General features: G+C 40.1%; 1 protein-coding gene across 3 annotated transcripts in view; it reads left to right on the forward strand.

Moving 5' to 3' along the window:
* The window catches only part of dnah6 (dynein, axonemal, heavy chain 6), a 67,212-nt gene that overhangs the window by 8,425 nt on the left and 39,204 nt on the right, over positions 1–19,583 (forward strand). For all 3 annotated transcript variants that reach the window (XM_086034276.1, XM_086034275.1, XM_086034277.1), the window contains 26 exons: positions 9–137; positions 913–1,026; positions 1,138–1,281; positions 1,382–1,534; positions 1,731–1,781; positions 2,006–2,098; positions 2,185–2,304; positions 2,757–2,937; positions 3,044–3,140; positions 3,328–3,553; positions 5,536–5,700; positions 7,350–7,460; positions 7,552–7,677; positions 7,825–7,980; positions 9,183–9,344; positions 11,612–11,749; positions 11,845–12,012; positions 12,144–12,292; positions 13,840–13,947; positions 15,719–15,845; positions 16,059–16,271; positions 16,366–16,587; positions 16,716–16,838; positions 18,261–18,443; positions 18,558–18,701; positions 19,128–19,353. In XM_086034276.1, the coding sequence (XP_085890402.1) occupies positions 9–137; positions 913–1,026; positions 1,138–1,281; positions 1,382–1,534; positions 1,731–1,781; positions 2,006–2,098; positions 2,185–2,304; positions 2,757–2,937; positions 3,044–3,140; positions 3,328–3,553; positions 5,536–5,700; positions 7,350–7,460; positions 7,552–7,677; positions 7,825–7,980; positions 9,183–9,344; positions 11,612–11,749; positions 11,845–12,012; positions 12,144–12,292; positions 13,840–13,947; positions 15,719–15,845; positions 16,059–16,271; positions 16,366–16,587; positions 16,716–16,838; positions 18,261–18,443; positions 18,558–18,701; positions 19,128–19,353 (3,829 nt within the window). The remainder of the gene's footprint in view (positions 1–8; positions 138–912; positions 1,027–1,137; positions 1,282–1,381; positions 1,535–1,730; positions 1,782–2,005; positions 2,099–2,184; positions 2,305–2,756; positions 2,938–3,043; positions 3,141–3,327; positions 3,554–5,535; positions 5,701–7,349; positions 7,461–7,551; positions 7,678–7,824; positions 7,981–9,182; positions 9,345–11,611; positions 11,750–11,844; positions 12,013–12,143; positions 12,293–13,839; positions 13,948–15,718; positions 15,846–16,058; positions 16,272–16,365; positions 16,588–16,715; positions 16,839–18,260; positions 18,444–18,557; positions 18,702–19,127; positions 19,354–19,583) is intronic.

Raw genomic sequence — 19,583 nt, forward strand, 5'->3', positions numbered from 1 at the left:
GCATGTAGGATCCACAAATCCTCGAAGTCACTGCTGATCTTCCCCAAGTGCGTCTTCTGCTTGGGGAGCTTCAGATTTCTATAGATGAGCTGCAAGCCGAGGCCTCAGCATATACTTCTTACCAGAAACAATTCAAGGTAATGCGCTCATTAAGGACAACATCTGAAAATAGTCATTTATTTTTTCCTCTGATCTAATGATTGTTTTTTAATACTTGACAAATGTTTGTCTTTTAAACATTTCCTGAATTTTTTTCTCTTGGGCTTTGAAATTTCCTTAGGCTCCGTCTTGGTACACCTTTTGATTTGAACCTTATTTTCCTGTCTCCTCTCCAATTGGCTGCCTAGCTTCCCTGGCTTTTTTTCCACATGCTCCTTTAGTGTCTCTGCGCCTTGTCCTCTTTATTCGGTCAATTTAGCATCATAGGCAAGACTCTAATTTATGGTAAACATATACTAATAATAATATTGCATCCAATTCGTATATCACTTTTCTTAATGCTCAATGACTACCTAGATCATTTTGAATTATTAGGTTAAATGAAGTTTTTGCATCACAAAGATGGTCCCACTTCACAGAGTAAATGTTCATGTCTGCCATTACAAAAAGTGTTTGGCCTTCACTAAAAGCAGTCTGCAGCAAATTAACTTCCATTAAAGGTTTTGGAAATTAAACTGAACAGCATTTTTGCTGCGGCTTGCCCAACACAAAATTGATGGATTAGATAATTAATTAAAATGTGTCTCACTAGTTTTGTTTGGGCGACTTTGGTTTTGCTCAAGCATAAACCCTATTACATGTCTTTGACACTCACTGAATAATAGAGTCTAATAACTGCTCAAGTCATGTCAGTAAATTCTAAGCAACCAACTCAATCCCATCGTTTCCCTGTGAATACTGTTTTGAATTTAGTTGGAGGTAACCAAATTTGATGACCTAGATGAATTAAAAGCAGAGTTTAGGCTGAAGAGGCTTCTTTGGGACTCTTTGGTGGAATGGGACTTATTACAAGAGGGATGGCGGCAGGTGAGTCACTCTCAAAACAACGTGCAGCATGATGAGGATAAGCTACGTCAAATGCTACTTAATTGTATTTCAATTCATCTTCATTTATTTGTCTGTTGGTTGCATCTTCAGAGCATGCTTGACAAACTGGACCTGGAACAGTTAAATTCACAAGTCAACAAGTATACCAAGTATATCAACCAAATGGAGAAAGGCTTGCCACGTAATAATGTAGTGCCATGTCTTAAAGAAAAGGTTGAACTTATGAAACAGAGGGTGGGTGTGTAGTAAATAACCATTTCATGAAACTATATCATTACCGTATGGGCTTCTTTTATAATGGAGTACTTCCTTCCCATTGATGATTTCTGTTCAGGTGCCTGTGCTCACAGATATGCGTAACCCATGTATGAAACCAGAACACTGGAGGACCCTGGAATCTGTTGTGGGGAGCTCATTGAGTGTGGAACTCACTGTGGCTGTTATGGAGGAATTCAACGTTTTCTCCTATGGCACAGAGATTCAGGAGGTCCCTACTAACTTCTCTTTATTGTTCAACGTTTTATCTTTCAGTCAGTTATAGGACATCTACATTATATCTTGATATCTGAACTATCCCGACTAGACTGTATAAAAAGTGTATACCGCTACTGTATTTTACTACTGATATTTCAATGTTTGATATAACTGATGCAGACTGAAAAAGCACACTCTTTGACTTTTAGGTGTCAGCACAGGCTTCAGGCGAGGCATCAGTGGAGACGATCATTAATAAGGTTGGTGAAGAGAGGACTTCATGCATGTCTTTTTTTCTTCCTCTTAGATGTTTGTCACCGTTCTTCTTCTTTTGGCGCTTATTGACTTTTAAGCTCTAATTCCCTTTCAGTTTGCAGCTTAGGTGATGGTGTTTATTAGTGAATATTTTGGGGGTTATGCTTTTGATTAATTGGTCACTGAAAAGTGTCCCCTTGACATGAGTTGCATTTTGATTACGCTGCAGGTGGAGGATGTGTGGTGGACCACTACTTTCACTCTTTTGCAGCATGGTGACTCCAAAGAGGTTTTCATCTTGGGAGGCACAGATGATATCCAAGTAAACATGAAGCGCACATTGTTTGATAAATTACATATTGTATGGTTTTGATATTTTTTTTTAGTATTATTTTTTTTCTTGTTGAGGTACTCCTGGATGACAGCATTATCAATGTGGGCACAGCGGCATCTTCTCGTTATGTTGCTCCAATCAAAGCCAGGGTGGACAAACTCCTGATGAGACTGACCCGCTTCAACCAAACTCTGGTAAAGGCTTTGAGAAAAACTGAAGCAAAAGCAGTACTTTTTTTTTTGTCTGTCTTCATGAAGCTTAGAAAATATTAATCTTTCCGTGCACATACATACTTATTATATATGATATAATATATAATATTATTTTATATATTATATAATACATATATATATATTTTGTATTATTTCATATAATTTATGTTATTATTATATAATACGTATACAATATATTTATAATACACAATAATAATGCTTTCTATGACACTGATGCAATCTTAATACAAAGTAGCTGAACAATCTAGCCATTTTTGGTCTCTTGAAAAGTGTTACGAGAATTTCGCCTGACGCCAGTGATTTATGGTCTTTGAATGATCCATTGCATTGCATTAACAGGAAAAATGATACATTTTCAAATCCATTTGCAAAACAAGAGCACCTCTTCATATGTACCTTCTCTTCCTGCACAGGATGAGTGGCTTACGTGCCAACGAAACTGGTTGTATTTAGAAAGTATTTTCTTGGCCCCAGATATTAAGAGACAGCTTCCTGCTGAGTCCAAAATGTTTCTCAAAGTGGACAAGTCATGGAAGGCCATCATGACTAAGGTCAAAAAGATGCCCAATGCACTCAAAGCGGCCACACAGCCTGGTAGGTACCCACAGCTTAACACATGGGAAAAAAAATAGCGGTACCCATGTAAAAAATCTACGTTTTCACAATGTTACACCCTTAAAGTTTACATTATCCTACACAGACCTTTTGGAAACATTTCAAGAAAATAATGTTCTGTTGGACAAGATACAAAAGTGTCTTGAAGACTACTTAGAATCCAAGAGGGTTATATTCCCCAGGTATGCTCATTTTGTTTGATTTATTTTTTTTTAGTTAGAAAAAAATAACACTGTAATTAATAATACCATGTTCCATCTTTGTACTTAATGTACTATGATTTATGCATTAAAATGACCAATTTACCATTTACCAGAACGTCTGACGTGAATGTTGCTTACTTTGCAATGTTTCCTCTCTTCTTTCCAGATTCTACTTCTTATCCAATGATGAACTGCTTAAGATTTTGGCTCAGACAAGAAACCCCCAGGCAGTGCAACCTCACTTGAGAAAATGTTTTGATGCAATTACACACCTTGAGTTTGCCTTGGTGTCTGACCAGTCAACTACCGGTCCAGCTACACTGGAGCCTGGAGAACAAGAGAAGGTCTACACAAAGGACATCTTGAATATGGTTTCCCCCGAAGCAGAGAAGGTCAGCTGTGGTTACGTTGAAGCCTTGAACTCTATCAGTCTGTTTTAGTGATTTTAATGTTTAAGATCATCAAGCAAATTCCCAAGTTCCAATTTCAATAGACCGAGATACCACTAGTAAATGTAAAAAGTAGTTTTTAAATGAAATTTGTAACTTTTTTTGGGAGGTATGTGTCTTGTTACATCTGGCGTAAATATAACACGACATTCCAGTCAAACGGGGTGGTAGTGCGATGGTCTGGAGGCTTCTATACTACTTCAGGACCTGGATGACTCGCTGATGGAACCATGAAATCTTGAGGGGAAATGTTCGGCCACCAGTTTGTGACCTCAAGCTGAGGCGCACCTGGGTTCTGCATCACACCAACGATCCAAGTCAAATTCCTGCTTGGAATCTGATTGAAATGCCTTGGCATGACCATAAAAAGGCTGGTCATGCTTGTAAACCATACAGTATTACTGAATTAACACAATTCTGCAAAGAGTGGGCTAACAGATCTACACAGAGATGTGAAAGACTCATTGCCAGCTACAGAAAATACTTAATTTCAGTCGTTGCTGCTGCTCTACCAGTTATTAGCAGAGCTGGGCACTTGACCCTTTTTTACCAGTCCGTCCTCAGTCCGCGACCTTCTGTCCGTCTCTCTTATTCATAAAAATAATCATCCTCCGACCCCGTCCATCCTCAGCCTTTCAAAGCGCTTCCGTCCTTACATTCTGTCAATCTGACTGAATCGGTGGCCAGCCAATCGCAGAGCACACAGAGACAAAGAAACATTCGCACTCACAATCACAATCTAGGGGCAATTTAGAGTGTTCAATTAACCTGCCATGCATGTTTTTGGAATGTGGGAGGAAACCAGAGTACCCGGAGAAAACCCACGCAGGCACGGGGAGAACATGCAAATTCCACACAGGGAGGCCGGGGCCGGGATCAAACCCACGACCTCTGAACTGTGAGGCGGACGTGCTAACCGGTCGATCACCGTGCCGCCCTATTGCAAAATAAGACTAAAAAAGACTACGACTTCTGCATTGTTTAAATGTATATGGTGTTAGAGATTTTTACGGTCTAAAGATAGCCCACACAAGGACATACTTCGCATGCAAAGGGATAAGGTACTAAATGTGAACAGTTACTTAACAAAACAAAATTGCTAACCCGGATTACACACACAGTACGGATGAGCTGGGCGACAAGACGGATGGACTGGGCGTGTTTCTGTCAGTCAGTGAAATGGCGTCCTTGACTCCTGTAGCATTATCCATGGTATTACATGTGTTGAACCACAAGAGGGCAAAATATTCATGTGGAATGTGACTACATGAAAAGCGTTGTGCAAGTGCAGGCAATTAATCAAGACGGCTCTGTAGAAGAGAACATGCATTGGTCATGCTTTTTAACCCAACAAAACACGTTCAGTCTGTACTTGACCCGGTTAGGGGCGAATAGAGGAACGAATGACAACCCACTTCTATCGATGCTTAGTCCGTCCTTTTTAAAAAACTTCTCATCCTGCGCCGTCCGTGCACAAAATGGGCGTCTGCGACAAACGGACTGTTCCGTCCCTTGGACAGAATGCCCATCTCCGGTTATTAGGATTGGGGATCAAGTACATTTTCCACACAGATAGCTTTGAATATTGTGTTTACTTGATAAAATCACCATTCTAAACTGCATTTTGTTTATTTGGGTTATCTGTATTTGATATTTACATTTATTTGGTGATCTTGAAACATTACAGTGGGGAAACTATGCAAGAAAATAAGAATTTGAGAGTAAATACATTTTCACGGCACTGTAGTCAGAAGGCAATTTACCAGGTCCACATTGCACTATGTCAGACAGTGTGTATTGATTACCAGGGGCATCACCCGTGTAACCCTTTGAACACCTCAAGCAAGTATGTGCTGTATAAAATGGAAAGGTCTGATACATCACTGTTGTACCTGTTGATCTGGTTCTTTTGTGTGCAAGTGCAGGTGGGTTTAACAAAAGGTCTGAAGGCAAGAGGCAATGTGGAAGATTGGCTTTGCAAGGTAGAAGAGGCCATGTTCAACTCACTGCGACACCTCAGCAAGGCGTCCATAGCTGACTACCAAGTAACATCAAGGGAGGAATGGGTAGTGTCTGGGTATCCTTCTCAGGTAAATACGCACACACTGTCACACAAACTGCTCTTATAGTTACAGTGTTTCCATTATTACACTTTTTTTATACCCAAACTGGAGCCAGCTCACTGTGGCCTTCAGAAAAGTCAGACATTGATCAAGCATCTTGATGTGAAAAAAAGTGACCGATTGTTAGTACTTAGAGTGACCAGATCCAAACTCAGCAGATGTGGGACAGGGAGTATGCTGGTGGGGGAAAATGTGGGACGTAGCTGACGCTCGCGACGGACACCAAAAATGCATATGACACAGCTTGTCAACTGTTCAGTTACATATAATATAATAAACTGGAACAAAATAACAATAATAGATCTACAAATAAAAACGCAGAACACAGAATTGCAGTTGAAATTATCTGCAGTTACAAAAATACAACACAAACTGCTTGTAAAAATCTCTGAGACATTAATATCAATTGAATAGGAGCTCACAATAAAGGCTGAAATTAGTCGGTCTCATCATATCTTGAGGTAGATGCACTTTAACAATAGTCACACACACAATAAAACCTTGTCAAATCTCAAGTCAACATGTGGAGGATGAAGTGCAGTAACAATTTACTACAGTAACAAAGACAATCCAAACAAAGACAGGCTACTACAACTACTGCAATTCAAATTATTTTCAAATCAAACAGCCACAGCATAAAACGAAAATAAAACAAGAAGTATATCAATACTCGGGTTACAATACTGCAACTACAATCAATTCAGTTGTAAACAAATGTGTCCACCATAGCACTTCCAGAAGCAAGGAAAGCACTGATGAAACACTTTCGATTATGTCCATCACAACTCAAGTCTTTCACTTTTCTCCATAACAACAACAGGAGCCACAAAGTTCACACAGAAAGCTTTATCTGACTCGTCTTTCACTGGCTTCACCTACGGACATGTTGACATTTTCTTTGCAGTCTTCTTACTTTCCTTAGAGTCCTCCATTTTAATTAATTCATCACAAATTAATGGAACGCGTCGCTAAAATGCTTGTTTTTGTAGGCGTATCTTTATAAACAACTATTGCCTGCATGTGCGCCCGCCTGTTTGATTGACAGCATAGCCCTGCCTCTCACAGTCTCGCACGCAAACAGTCACACCCGCCTGAACACCATACCCCACCACACACACACAGCCCGAGACCCGCCCCCATAATAGCCTCCACTGTGTGTTGTCTGCTCTCAGCACACAGGCGATTTTAGACGCACATTTAAAAATTGGTGCCTCCCGATCAGACATGCGTGACAGCGAATCAATTTGCGAGACGCATCAAAAATCATTAAAATGCGGGAAAGTCCCGCGCAAATCGGGACATATGGTCACCCTAGTAATCCTCCAAATGTGGCGTTTTAGTCTTTTATCTGAATTATGAAGCTTTGTTTTCTGTGGTTGTTCACTTTCCTCTATTCCTGTAGTCCTCTTTGGTGTATCCTCTACAGTATTTAACTTGGGTACCCCATGATTTGCAGAGCCCACGCTCTCTGACACTTATTTACTGCATGCCCAATATTTATCTCGAGCGTATCAGTGTGTGTCCTTGGCAATGGCAATGCACTCCTCTGTCCTTGTCATCCTTTACTGCCTTTCATTTCTTAGCAAACGTTTTTTCTTTTTCTTTTCTTCCATCAGGTGGTGTTGACTATTTCGCAGATGATGTGGTGCAGGGATATGGAAGCTTGTTTGGAGGGAAATCATGACCACTTTGCTGCCTTGCAGAAATTTGAATACACCAACTTTGATGTAAACTATACTGAATTACTTTTTCCTGATTATTTAATAAATTGAAGACAAAATCTACTCATCCAGTATTGAGAATTCTTGTATTTTTCAGAGGTTAAATGCTCTCGCAGCTTTGGTCAGAGGCAAACTACCGGCTTTACACCGCAACATCATCACTGCCCTTATCACCATTGATGTGCATGCCCGTGATATTGTGACAGATTTAGTCGGACAGAAGGTGGAGTACTGTGGCAGATGCACACACACACACACACATACGGCCAAGCATCTTACTTTTTAGATTTGGCTTAAGGCACATTTCACTTTGGTCTGTGGCTCCTTTCATTCCTGAGGTGGCGCGCTAACTTGAGCCTTTCTTTCTTAGGTGGACTGCAGGAGTAACTTTGAATGGCAGAGACAATTACGCTACTACTGGGATCTTGACCTGGACAACTGTATAGCCTGCATGGCCCTATCCACTTACATTTATGGCTACGAGTACCTAGGAGCCTGTCCTAGGCTGGTCATCACTCCACTTACGGTAACATGGGCTATATAATGCATACATACATAATACATAGGAATAGATGCACAAGGTGAAGGGCAGATACAGGAGATCTGTTAGTCTGTTGAGCACGTAAATTACTCCACAGTGTCTATGGACATGTTAAAATGGCCAAGCTTAAATAATGATAAAATACAAGTTAAGTCGTTAAAATGGCTTAACTGCAAGCATTGTACCATCACGTTGTTCTAAATTGAGGTCAGAAATGTATAAGGAACATTCCACATAGAAATGAATTCCAGTGTGTCCACAAATTGTGTTTTGTTTTAATCGTTAACTTTCCTAGACATGAGCTGGCATTTTGGGAGCCTGAAAGCGAATATTTTTTAAACTGGATTCCGGAGTGGACAAGTCTTAAAACGCTGCCCTCGCCATTGCACGTGTACAACGCATACATAGATGCTGACAGGATGATGCAGTTGTCCCAGTTCTCGCATGACCGTGTGCAAACACAGCCAACATTAACAACAACAATGGTGGATTGCTGTCTTATATTCACACTGCAGAAACCCCATGAGCATGATAGGGTTTTTCCCAACAAAACCTTCACACAAATATCTCCTTTTTTTCCTCGATTTGCATTCACCGCCAATTTTGTGACTATGTTCACATGGCACAGCTTCTTAATCTCTGTTTTTGGTGAATTCCCGTGGCAGCGTTACCACATAGGCCTGACATGTATACTGCAGAGCTTCAGCTTTTTCGTGCGGATACACCCGTTTGTTTCTTGAAATGATTCCATGTTTAATGCGTCTGAATTTTCGTGTGGACATGGCCTTGTTAAGCATTAGCATAATTAAATGCAGTGTACATGGCAATCTCGACATGACAATAACAACCACATTTTACAACATGAAAACAATATTTCAGAGAAAAGATAAACTTCCCCTAGTGTTCGTCTGCATCCTTATCTCTAACCTGCGTGGTGGATGAGGCAGAAGGAAGGAATGTTTTGATTCCAGCTTTAATCCAATCTTGCAGCTGACTTTGTCTGTGGAGTTGGTTGTCTCCATATCTGCATGGGGTTCATTTCCTTTCAGCTTCACTGATCAATGTTGTGAAACAAGATCTGGATCCACTGCTTTTTAGGCTTGGGTTTAATGAACATAATTGATTTTGCCATATATTTTTTCTGTTTCCTTTCCTTTTTACACTTACCTACATGCACTATCATGCAGGATCGTTGCTACTTGTGTCTAATGGGAGCCCTCCAGTTGGACTTGGGAGGAGCTCCAGCTGGACCTGCAGGGACAGGCAAAACAGAGACTACGAAGGACTTGGCTAAAGCTTTGGCAATTCAGTGTGTGGTCTTCAACTGTTCAGATGGACTCGACTACAAGGTGCAATGTGGCTACAGTAATTGCATTTGGCTATCTTTCTAAAGTCTTTGTTTAAAATAAACATCCCTCAAATGTGATTTATTTTCATGTGAAAAGAATACACATTAACTTCACGTTAACAAAAGCAAACATTTAATGAAAATGATATTAGGGGAATTACTACATTCAAACGAATGATAAATAGTGGTCAGCACACCTGCCAGCAATTCGAGTGAACAACTACATTGCAGTTGTGAATACCAACTGGGATCAGACTGAAAGGTAGCCTACCGGTCATAGGAACGTTAAACACAATTTCCAAAGCACTGGAGACATGACATCATTCTTCAGTGGGGATTTAAAGAGGAGATTTGCAGTCACATGGTTTTGGAGCGCCTTTGCAAGTGGACAGCTCATCAAGTTAGCTCTATTCACTCTTGCAGGCTCACACTTATTGCATGTATTATATGCTGCTGTTAGATGGCACTGTTGCCAAAGCAATCAAGTCTCATTCCTTGCTCCATGTCATCATAGTGGACTATGAAATACTGTTGTCTATTTCAATTTTTTTCACACCAATTTTTCTCCCTTCTAGTTATCAGGACAACATCATCTTATGCTTTCATTTTGCGTTCATTTCTAAGTTTGTACAAATAATCAACATCAGTTCACACATACTCATTCAGATAATATTTCCATCACCACACTATTTTCCAAATTGTCCGGCGTATAACTGTTTTGATATTCCTAAACTGTCAGGGTGATTGACAGTAAACACATTTTTCATGATTTTTTATTATATTAGTATTAATGAAATCTGGATTTTATTGAACAAAAGCACCGCTATGACGACACAACTTTTTTTTGTCTTTTGCCAAATTTCTCAAAACAACATCAAATTTGTCATTACATTGCATCACTAAAATATCACCTTAAAGAAACAGATTGGTCAAAATTAAATTTTCCAGCATTCGATTAGTCAGTGTGGATAAGGAATAAAAGTGCAAGCATAAATGGGATCTGATTTCCTGTAAAAAAGGTTTAAGCCAATTAAGTATCAAAACAATGACATAAACTGTAAGGCGTAAAAGTAAAAAGTAGGCTGAAATAGTACTACTTCTACTCAAATATATATATATATATATATATACCCTAAAATTTATACTTAAGTAAAGTAACAAATTATTTTGACTTAGTTACTTGACACCTGTGATTCGGTCTGACATGTATCTTTATTAAAAGAAAATATGAACAATATGATGATGTCACTTAAGATTTCTTGAAATATCCTGTGTTTTTATTCCATTCACAAAGCACTTGACCTTTTCCTCACACAATTGATCATTTTTATTCTCATTATGGATAAAATTGAATTCTGGCTTAGTAAGGTGGAACAACATCCTTTAGTAATTTCCCTTTAGATTGGTTCAACTGGGAAAGTAATTATCAAACCTGCGATTAACTCGGTCATCTAAATGGTTAAATGTTTATTCAACTTCAATCATGCATGCATAATAATTTAGAACACAGTGTACAGTCCATCGATCCATCCATTATCGCTTACAATGTTCATGAAGACCAGGGTACACCTTGACAGGTCTGCAGCCAATCAAAGCACATGTAGTAGAAACAACCATTCACACCTATTGGCAATTTAGGTCTGTGTCCAAATGTACACCCTTATCCCCTAACCCCTCATTCAATGTAGAGTGCCGCACTATACATTGCACTATTTTGTACTAGTCTCCTCATTCTGTTTGGCGATTTGGACAGCCAGTTAACTACTTGCGCCTCATCGCATATCACGTGACCACCGTACCTGTTATGATGCACCGGCGCATTAAGATTTCTGACTATTTATTGTGAATAAAAAAATAAATATTTTTAACACAATTTTAATTCTTTGTTGTACATATTTTGAATTTAATAAAATGAATTGATTATTTCCGTGGCCTACAGTTATGTATCTCTTTGACATTCGTGCTTGCGACATGTTTTCCTGCTTGCAATGCATTGTGGTCTATATTAACCTGTCGAGTGAACATCGATGCTCACTACTTTTCCAAGTGCATTGTGGATAATTTTGAGTGACCTACATTTACACTTCCTGGACAATCGGACACCCCTACAAAATGGCATAACCCCTGAACATTTTTATTGTGCAGCAGACGTGCTAACCACATGCTCCTCTGTGCTTCCTCTTTCAATATGAAAATATAAATTATGATAATCCTCTAAAATAAGTGTTTATCTTTTTTTCTATCCTTTACTCAATATCTCTCCATCAGATGATGGGGCGTTTCTTCAGTGGACTTGCTCAGTCTGGCGCTTGGTGCTGTTTTGATGAGTTTAATCGAATCGATATTGAGGTGTTGTCAGTCATTGCACAGCAGCTCATAACCATACGGAATGCCAAAGCTGCTAAGGTATGTACAAACATTTAGAAATGCTACCACAGATATTATCGCTCCATGTAACATTTCAATAGAGTGTTTTAAAGTCTTACTGCATTACTTCTTAGATGACAAAGTTTCGATTTGAGGGCCGGGAGATCAAGCTGGTGATGACCTGTGCAGCATTTATTACCATGAACCCAGGCTATGCTGGAAGATCAGAGCTGCCTGATAATCTTAAATCTCTCTTTAGGCCCGTAGCTATGATGGTGCCAAACTATGCACTCATTGCTGAGGTAAACATTGAGCCACTAACGTGTTCACAACCTTACAGTAGAATACAAAAACATGTGTTTCGGCCATTTGCTGAACTGCATTTTGGTCTCTGGACCTGTTTGTACCTTAATCCCATTCTTTTTCCATGCAGGTGATTTTATACTCAGAGGGATTTGAGTCCAGTAAGACTTTAGCAAGGAAGATGACTCAAATGTACAAGCTGTGCTCTGAGCAACTGTCTCAGCAGGACCACTACGACTTTGGAATGAGAGCTGTCAAATCTGTTCTGGTCATGGCAGGGTCAGAGAATCACACATCGTCACCCTACTTAAACAATGGCCTATGGCCATATGTTGACTAGTGAGGCTGCATAGGGTATATTATTGTCAAGAAAATGTTTGGGTCGACTTCCGCTTTAAGGCAAAAAGATATAGATATATATTCTTTGTCAAAATATGAGTAGGCCATTATTTTCAGAGGCTGACAACATGTAGTACATATATAAAATCTCTTTTTCCGTCACAGAGGGCTTAAATATTTCTTTTTTTGGGGGGGGGGGCGAACACATAGCTCAAATTACATGAACGAAGGGATATTACTACTTAATACGGTAGCCAACCTGAGCAACTGTGATGTCTTTTTCAGCTGACAGAAGTGGAAAAATGGCCGCCCCCATAGATGGCTAAAAAGGGGTGGATTTGGCTGCTAAACTCATATTCCACAAACGAAATATTAACCAGAATGCTGTGTTTCAACTAATGGGCCTGCATGCAACATATTCTTATAAAAATATATGTTTGGGTGACTTTGCCTTTAAGGGTTGTTAGAAGAACTACTATAAGACAACCTACTAACATACATAACAATTGCTACAATAAGCGTTGAGCAGAGATGTGAAATCCAGGTCCAGAAAGTAAAAACCCTGCCACAGTTTGGCTTGAGCCACAGGTGCTTCTACCCAACCGGCAGGTCAACGAGTTCAGTTGATCCGAAGCACTTGTGGCTCAAGACAAACTGTGGCAGGGATTTTACTTTCTGGACCTGAATTTTCCATCTCTGGCGTTGAGCAGTAGCCACAATTGCTCTTGGTATGCATAAGTGCTTTAACACTAAGGCAGATGCTCAATGGATGCTCCTACACTGTTGGTTATTGGCTTATATTCAGGATACTCTAGCAAATGACACGATTCATTGCGTGTCTTTTCCTTATGCCCACATTCGGTCTCCTTGTTAGTTGGCCAATTCCAAATGTTTATTATCCACCACTTTAATGACTACGGTATATTGTCTTTGTTCCATTTTTAGATGGTGAAGTTGTTAGAATCAGATGCTCAATATCAAACCTCACTTTAGCTGAATGCATGCATCTTTATTGCATTTAAGACTATGCTGACTATTTTGTTACAACTGTGATAAAAGACTCAACCTTATTTATCTTCTCACAAAATCAATCCCTTTATAACAGAACAATCAGAATCAGAGTGCCTTTATTGTCATTGTATTGAAATATAACGAAATTGGAGGGATAGCCAAGTGAAGCAGGCTTTGGTAATCATCACCACACAGCAGTCCCGAACGTATTTGTTTTTGCAGATCCACCCCGTCCATTTTAATGAAGATCCCCAACAGTCTGTATTGTTAGATATATTGCCGTGAATGAATCAGTCTTTCGTCAAAAGGAAAATGTTATTGTGTAATTTTCTTCATTCATTTGTAATACTTCCATCTCGATAAATGTAAAAGAGTGTAGTGTAACATAACATAGTACAGTACAGTGCCATGCATGCTATAGAAACTAATCATGCTTATTGTTTGAGTGTGCATATCATCTGATTGTCTCTCTTCAGGTCTCTGAAGAGACAAAACCCTGACCTCATTGAGGATGTGGTTCTGATTAGAGCTCTGAGGGATTCCAACCTGCCAAAATTCCTAACAGATGATGCAGAACTGTTTGGGTAAGAGCGCTAGTTTTATGAGGAGCTATCAATTTGATCATTTTCTCTCTCGTTCCAATAAAACGTCATATTCTCTATTGCATAAAGGGTGTTTCTTTGCATTGCTATTATATACAGTGTTACCTGCGATTCACTTTTTCCACATTTCATTATGTTGCAGCCTTATTTAAAAAAGGGATTGCTGTATTTTGTATTCTACAAAATTCTACACACAACACTTTGTTGATACACCTTTGGCAGCAATGCCAGTCTCAAGTATTTTTTTGAATAAGATGCCGCACACCTAATTTGTCTTTGGGTAGATTTGCCAAGTCTTCTTTGCAACACCCCTCAAGCTCCATTAGGTTGAATTCAGGGAGCATTGGAGTTTAGCCTTTTTCAGTTCTCTAGGCTCTGACCCGGCCACTGAAGGACATTCACAGAGTTGTTCCAAGCCACTACTTTGTTGTCTTGGCTGTGTGCTTATGGTTGTTGTCCTGCTGAAAGAGGAACCGTCACCTCAGTCTGATTTCAAGAGCACCCTCGAGCAGGTTTTCATTGGGGTTGTATTTGGATAATTATCTTATCTGCTTGGCTATCAAGAACGCTTGTCTTTGTGCTGCAATTTGTCTCAACTATCACCCTAGCCTCCTCATGTATTTTCTTCCAAAAATTGAACCATGGAATCGGTCAGTTGGACTCTCGGCACAATCGACAACATTTTCTCAATGAGAAAAGCAGGCAGTGGGGAGCCTTTTTGCACCTCTGGGAAATTTGCTGCTGAATACACCCTAGATTCCTGACATAAGTGGAAAATGGTGTGCCTTTCAATTCTGTCCGTTGAGAATGTGGAGGACATATACATGATTGGAATTCTGAGAACTGGAATCCTGCTGTTTGAAGCTGGCAGTTTCCTGATCTATTGCAAAATTCAGTATTCGGGAGCAGCTCTATTGGAAGTGAACATCTTTGTGGATGGTGTGGGATGAGTGATCAACACTCAGGTTCAGGCGATGAGTGAAATCAATCACAAGTCGGATGCGACTCTTGAGTTACTTCACAGAATGACTACCGCCTTGGAAACGTTGGAGTCTCGCCATGAAGAATTGATTCCTAACTATGAGGCCAATTGATGCCCCCCTGAGAGTCATCGGCAAAGAGGCTGACCAAACTTGTTTTCGGCCTGCTCCCAAAACAATTGTGGTTTTTGGGGGACATTTCCACTGGATGAGGTCTACTGCATCTGGTTGCTAGTGTTCACTTATCCCGCCCCCCTGCCCCATTCCCTCCTGTGTTCCTGATTAGGATGGCCGTGGCTGTCTCCACTGCAACAAGACAATATGCTTGGCGTACCAGCTGGGACACTAACATGCACATTCAGTACATTCACAATAACGGGCTACACACAGAACCCTATTATCACCACTTTGTCTGCACCCACATTACATCCCCATATCCAATACCGCATAACCCCAGCCACCACCACCCATGTCTATTCAAACGAATTCAGCTCAGGTGGACCTACAATTATGCTGTAGAATCATTTCACGGATGATCACTGTTTTACATATGATCGTAAGCTGAATTTTGAGGCTGAGGGAATGCTCTTTTGATGCTTATGTACATATGATTTATTTGTTTGTTTTTCTTTTGATACATTTGCAAAAATCTAAAAATGTTGAAAGAAAAAAGTTCATTTCGGGAAAAGTCTGTAAAATAAAATGTGTAACATGTGAAGCACTTTGAATTATTTCTGGAAGAACTGTATTCAGTAACTATACAAATCATCTAGTGGCATCCTGTCTGACCTGTTCCCTGGTGTGTCCATCCCTGAGCATGACTATGGTGTACTGCACTCAACCATCGTGGATTCTATAGTGAACCGAAACCTGCAGCCTCTGGCCACCATGGTTAATAAGGTACAACTGACTAAGGGATTTATAATCGCTGGTTTCTTTATCAACCTGTATCGGAAATAAATAGTTATAATCAGATGGCAATGAAGAGTGATTAAACAGTATGGTTGTATGTATTGTATGAGCTGGCCCAAGCCTTTTCAATTCATAGTGTTTGATGGATAGTAATTGGCTGGTTTTAGGAAATGACTGAAGCCCCTGCCTCTTGAACACTAGGTTATCCAACTTTACGAGACCATGATCGTGCGTCACGGTGTCATGTTGGTTGGACCTACTGGTGGTGGAAAGACCACCGTTTACACCGTCTTGGCAGATACACTAGATACGCTTTATAACTCTGAGTACAAGGAGGACAACCCTTTCTTTCAGCCTGTAAAGACCTATGTGCTCAACCCCAAATCTATCACAATGGGAGAACTCTATGGAGAGGTACCACGAACACTGGGGATATACAGTACATACAGAATGGCATTTTGGCACATTCACTAAATTTCTGTTTTCTTTGAAATAAATTCTGCTTTAGGTTAACACACTGACTCTTGAATGGCGTGACGGATTAATGGCGCTGAGTGTCCGCGATGCGGTTGACAACCCCAGCGATGACCACAAGTGGGTTATTTGTGATGGACCAGTTGATGCCCTGTGGATTGAGAACATGAATACCGTGCTGGATGACAACAAGATGCTCTGTCTGGCGAACAGTGAACGTATCAAACTTTCACCATCCATACACATGGTGTTTGAGGTAACAGCTATTGCAGAACCATAATTTTACATGTGCACATCTTATACTGCATACTGCCAAAGATATTTTGGTTCTTCCCATCAGCATAACCTGAGAAATTTTAAAATAGCAGATTTTCTGTTTTTCAGGTTCAGGATTTGGCTGTGGCATCTCCAGCCACAGTCAGCCGCTGTGGGATGGTCTACATTGACCCAGATGAACTCAAGTGGATGCCCTATGTCCAGACATGGCTCAGTGGTCTGGGATCCAAGGTAGGATTGTGTCTAAAAGGTTTCTGGCAAATTTACATTTTACAATTTACAATTTTGGAATATTGCCAAACTAGTGTATAGTCAATGCTACTGTCCATAATACTCATGCTATGTTATGTTCCCCATGTGAGTTAAAAAAAAAAAAGAAAAGCTGTGTTTCCATTATGCACAGTTCATGTCAGTTTTCCATAGTATGATTTGGAACACAAAATCTGGGTTATGTTCCCACTGCAGGGTGTGTGGGCAGATTTGATACCAGCATTTACTTAACAGCATGATACTATACCAGTATATATATGAAAAAAAAAAAACTGTTGCATAGAGTGACATTTTTTTCCGGCCAAAAAAGTGACTACTGCTGTGTGTTTACCTTTAAGGTTATTCTTGATGTGTTAGGTTCATCTCACCCATACTTTGTGCTCCACTGTGGGGTGGAAAGTCTTTTCCCGGCCGATCCTAGCGGCATGCCTCATTTGCATTAAAATCAGGATGGTCGGAGACGGAGTACGCACGAGTACGCCGTGCTTGACATTGCAGAAACTGAAATGGGGTCCATTACATTGGCTGGTAAACTACTAGCTTTCCCCTTGCAGATTATGTAGTTGGCCGTGCATGACACATGGACAATTGGAGACCGCCTTGCACCCTCGATCATGCATCTGGGTGACAACCCCCACGCCCACAATAGTGATGGTGACAGGGTTGCTATTGTTTATCATATTTTTATGGTTCTACAATGATTTAGGGGGATTGTCCCCCACTGGTGTCATATTTATGAATGAAATCCCATGACGCCTACCAAACACATCCGCGGAGGGCCAAAATTGTCTGTCTGCGTCTTGATCAGATTGTGTTAGATCACCTGGTTTTTGCGAATTTAAAATCTAGTCTACTTTTTTTAACCAAATGCTGCGAGGGGCGAGCCAGAAACACCCAGTGAGGCGTAGCACGTCTATCAAATTCACAAACACGTTGAATGAACTGGACCATTGCCCTGGCACGAAAATGACAATGCGTCAGGTACCACCCTCAGTGCAGGCTACTTTCTGTTACCAAATAGTTGGACGAGACGGGGGCAAGGCAACTTGGTGTGCCGAAACGCCCAGATGGGGTGTAACACAGATGAGATTTGCACCGGCATGAAAAAGAAGTTGCGCCCGTTTTTACGCACGGGCGCCAGTCTACCAAAATAGGAACACGTAAAAGTTAATAGATACCGTAATTACCATGTTCAACATTTTAAGGAGACGCACTCTTGTTCAGTTATTCTCAGTCATTTGAGATTAAATCAAATATGTAGTGCTATTTAATTCCTTTACCAGTCGGATGGTTTGTTTCTCTGCCCAGCCAATGCAAATGAAATTTGCACGCATCTCTAACCTCACTGTACCCATGTTCTTTCACATCTTGCTGTCTTTCAAGCTTCCAGACCCGGTGAAGACATTATTGCTGGAGTTGTTTGAGCGTTATGTGGAGGAAGGGCTCAGATTTATATGGAAACATTGCATCCAAGCAATTCGCCAGGTGGACATAAGTAAAGTCTGCACTCTTTGTTCGCTGATGGAGTCGTTACTGCTCGGCAAAGACGGACCAGACTTTAATATGGTACTTGATACTTAGACAATCAATGACGGGATGAATCTGATGTAAATTGTTTCATTGTTTGTCCGATTACATTATCTTCTGACAACATATTTTGTGTGTGTTGGTGCACGGCAGGATTCCAAGCGCCTTACTGATGTGATAAGTCAGACATTCATATTTTGCTACTTGTGGGCAGTGGGGGGCAACCTGCCCAGTGGTCACTGGGATGATTTTGACAACTTTGTCAGAGAGCAATTTAAAGACAACAACAATGCAAAGGTACTGCACAACAGATGGACATGATCGTTGTAAACTGTCTTGTAGGTGAATTTGCTCAGTTAAAGGAATAGGAACGTATTGTTTATTGAGTACAGAATTCTGCTTGTTGTCAAAAAACACAGTGCAGACAAAAAGATCTTGTGTGCTCCTCAGCCTTAGAGCAAATGGAAATAAAGGGTAGCTCCCTTTTATCTGATAAAACAATATTAGCAATAAACAATATCGTAACACAACGACTCAATTTCTATAATTTGAGATTATCTGAGAATACACACTATGATGAATAATTGAGAAAAAAAAACAATACAATGTGATAGCACTTGCTTTAAGCGTTTATAAAAGAAAGCAACCTATTTGTTTAATTTAGAATATTTTGCCGTATTTGCAGGTGTTTTAGTGATTGCATTTTCATTTGGTCTTTTATAGCTTCCTACCAATGGAGCCCTGTGGGATGTATTCATCAACTTCACCAAAAATTCGTTTGTCCAGTGGGAAAAAATAATACCTCTATTTGCATACGACGCTGAACAAGCCTTCTTCGAGATGTTGGTCCCCACTGCAGACACCGTCCGCTATGGCTATTTGATGGAGAAATTGCTCTCAGTGCACCATTCTGTACTCTTCACTGGTTCCACAGGAGTGGGGAAGGCAAGTAGTAACAAAAAAGATAGACTTTTTCAGTGGTAGACCGGGTTCAAAAGTATGAGTATTTATGATTATTTTTTTATTATACTTGTATTAATATCCTAAATGTCTGTACATAAACCAGTGGACTACTGTACTATTGTAGCTACTGCTTTTTGCTATTTGTCAGAATTCTCCCAACTTTATAGTGCATGCAGAATGCAAAAATCAAAGAAATATGTGTACCGGTAATTTAAA

Source organism: Filicampus tigris, chromosome 6 (assembly GCF_054856515.1).
Source record: "Filicampus tigris isolate MCC_2025a chromosome 6, RoL_Ftig_1.0, whole genome shotgun sequence".
NCBI classification, from domain to species: domain Eukaryota; kingdom Metazoa; phylum Chordata; class Actinopteri; order Syngnathiformes; family Syngnathidae; genus Filicampus; species Filicampus tigris.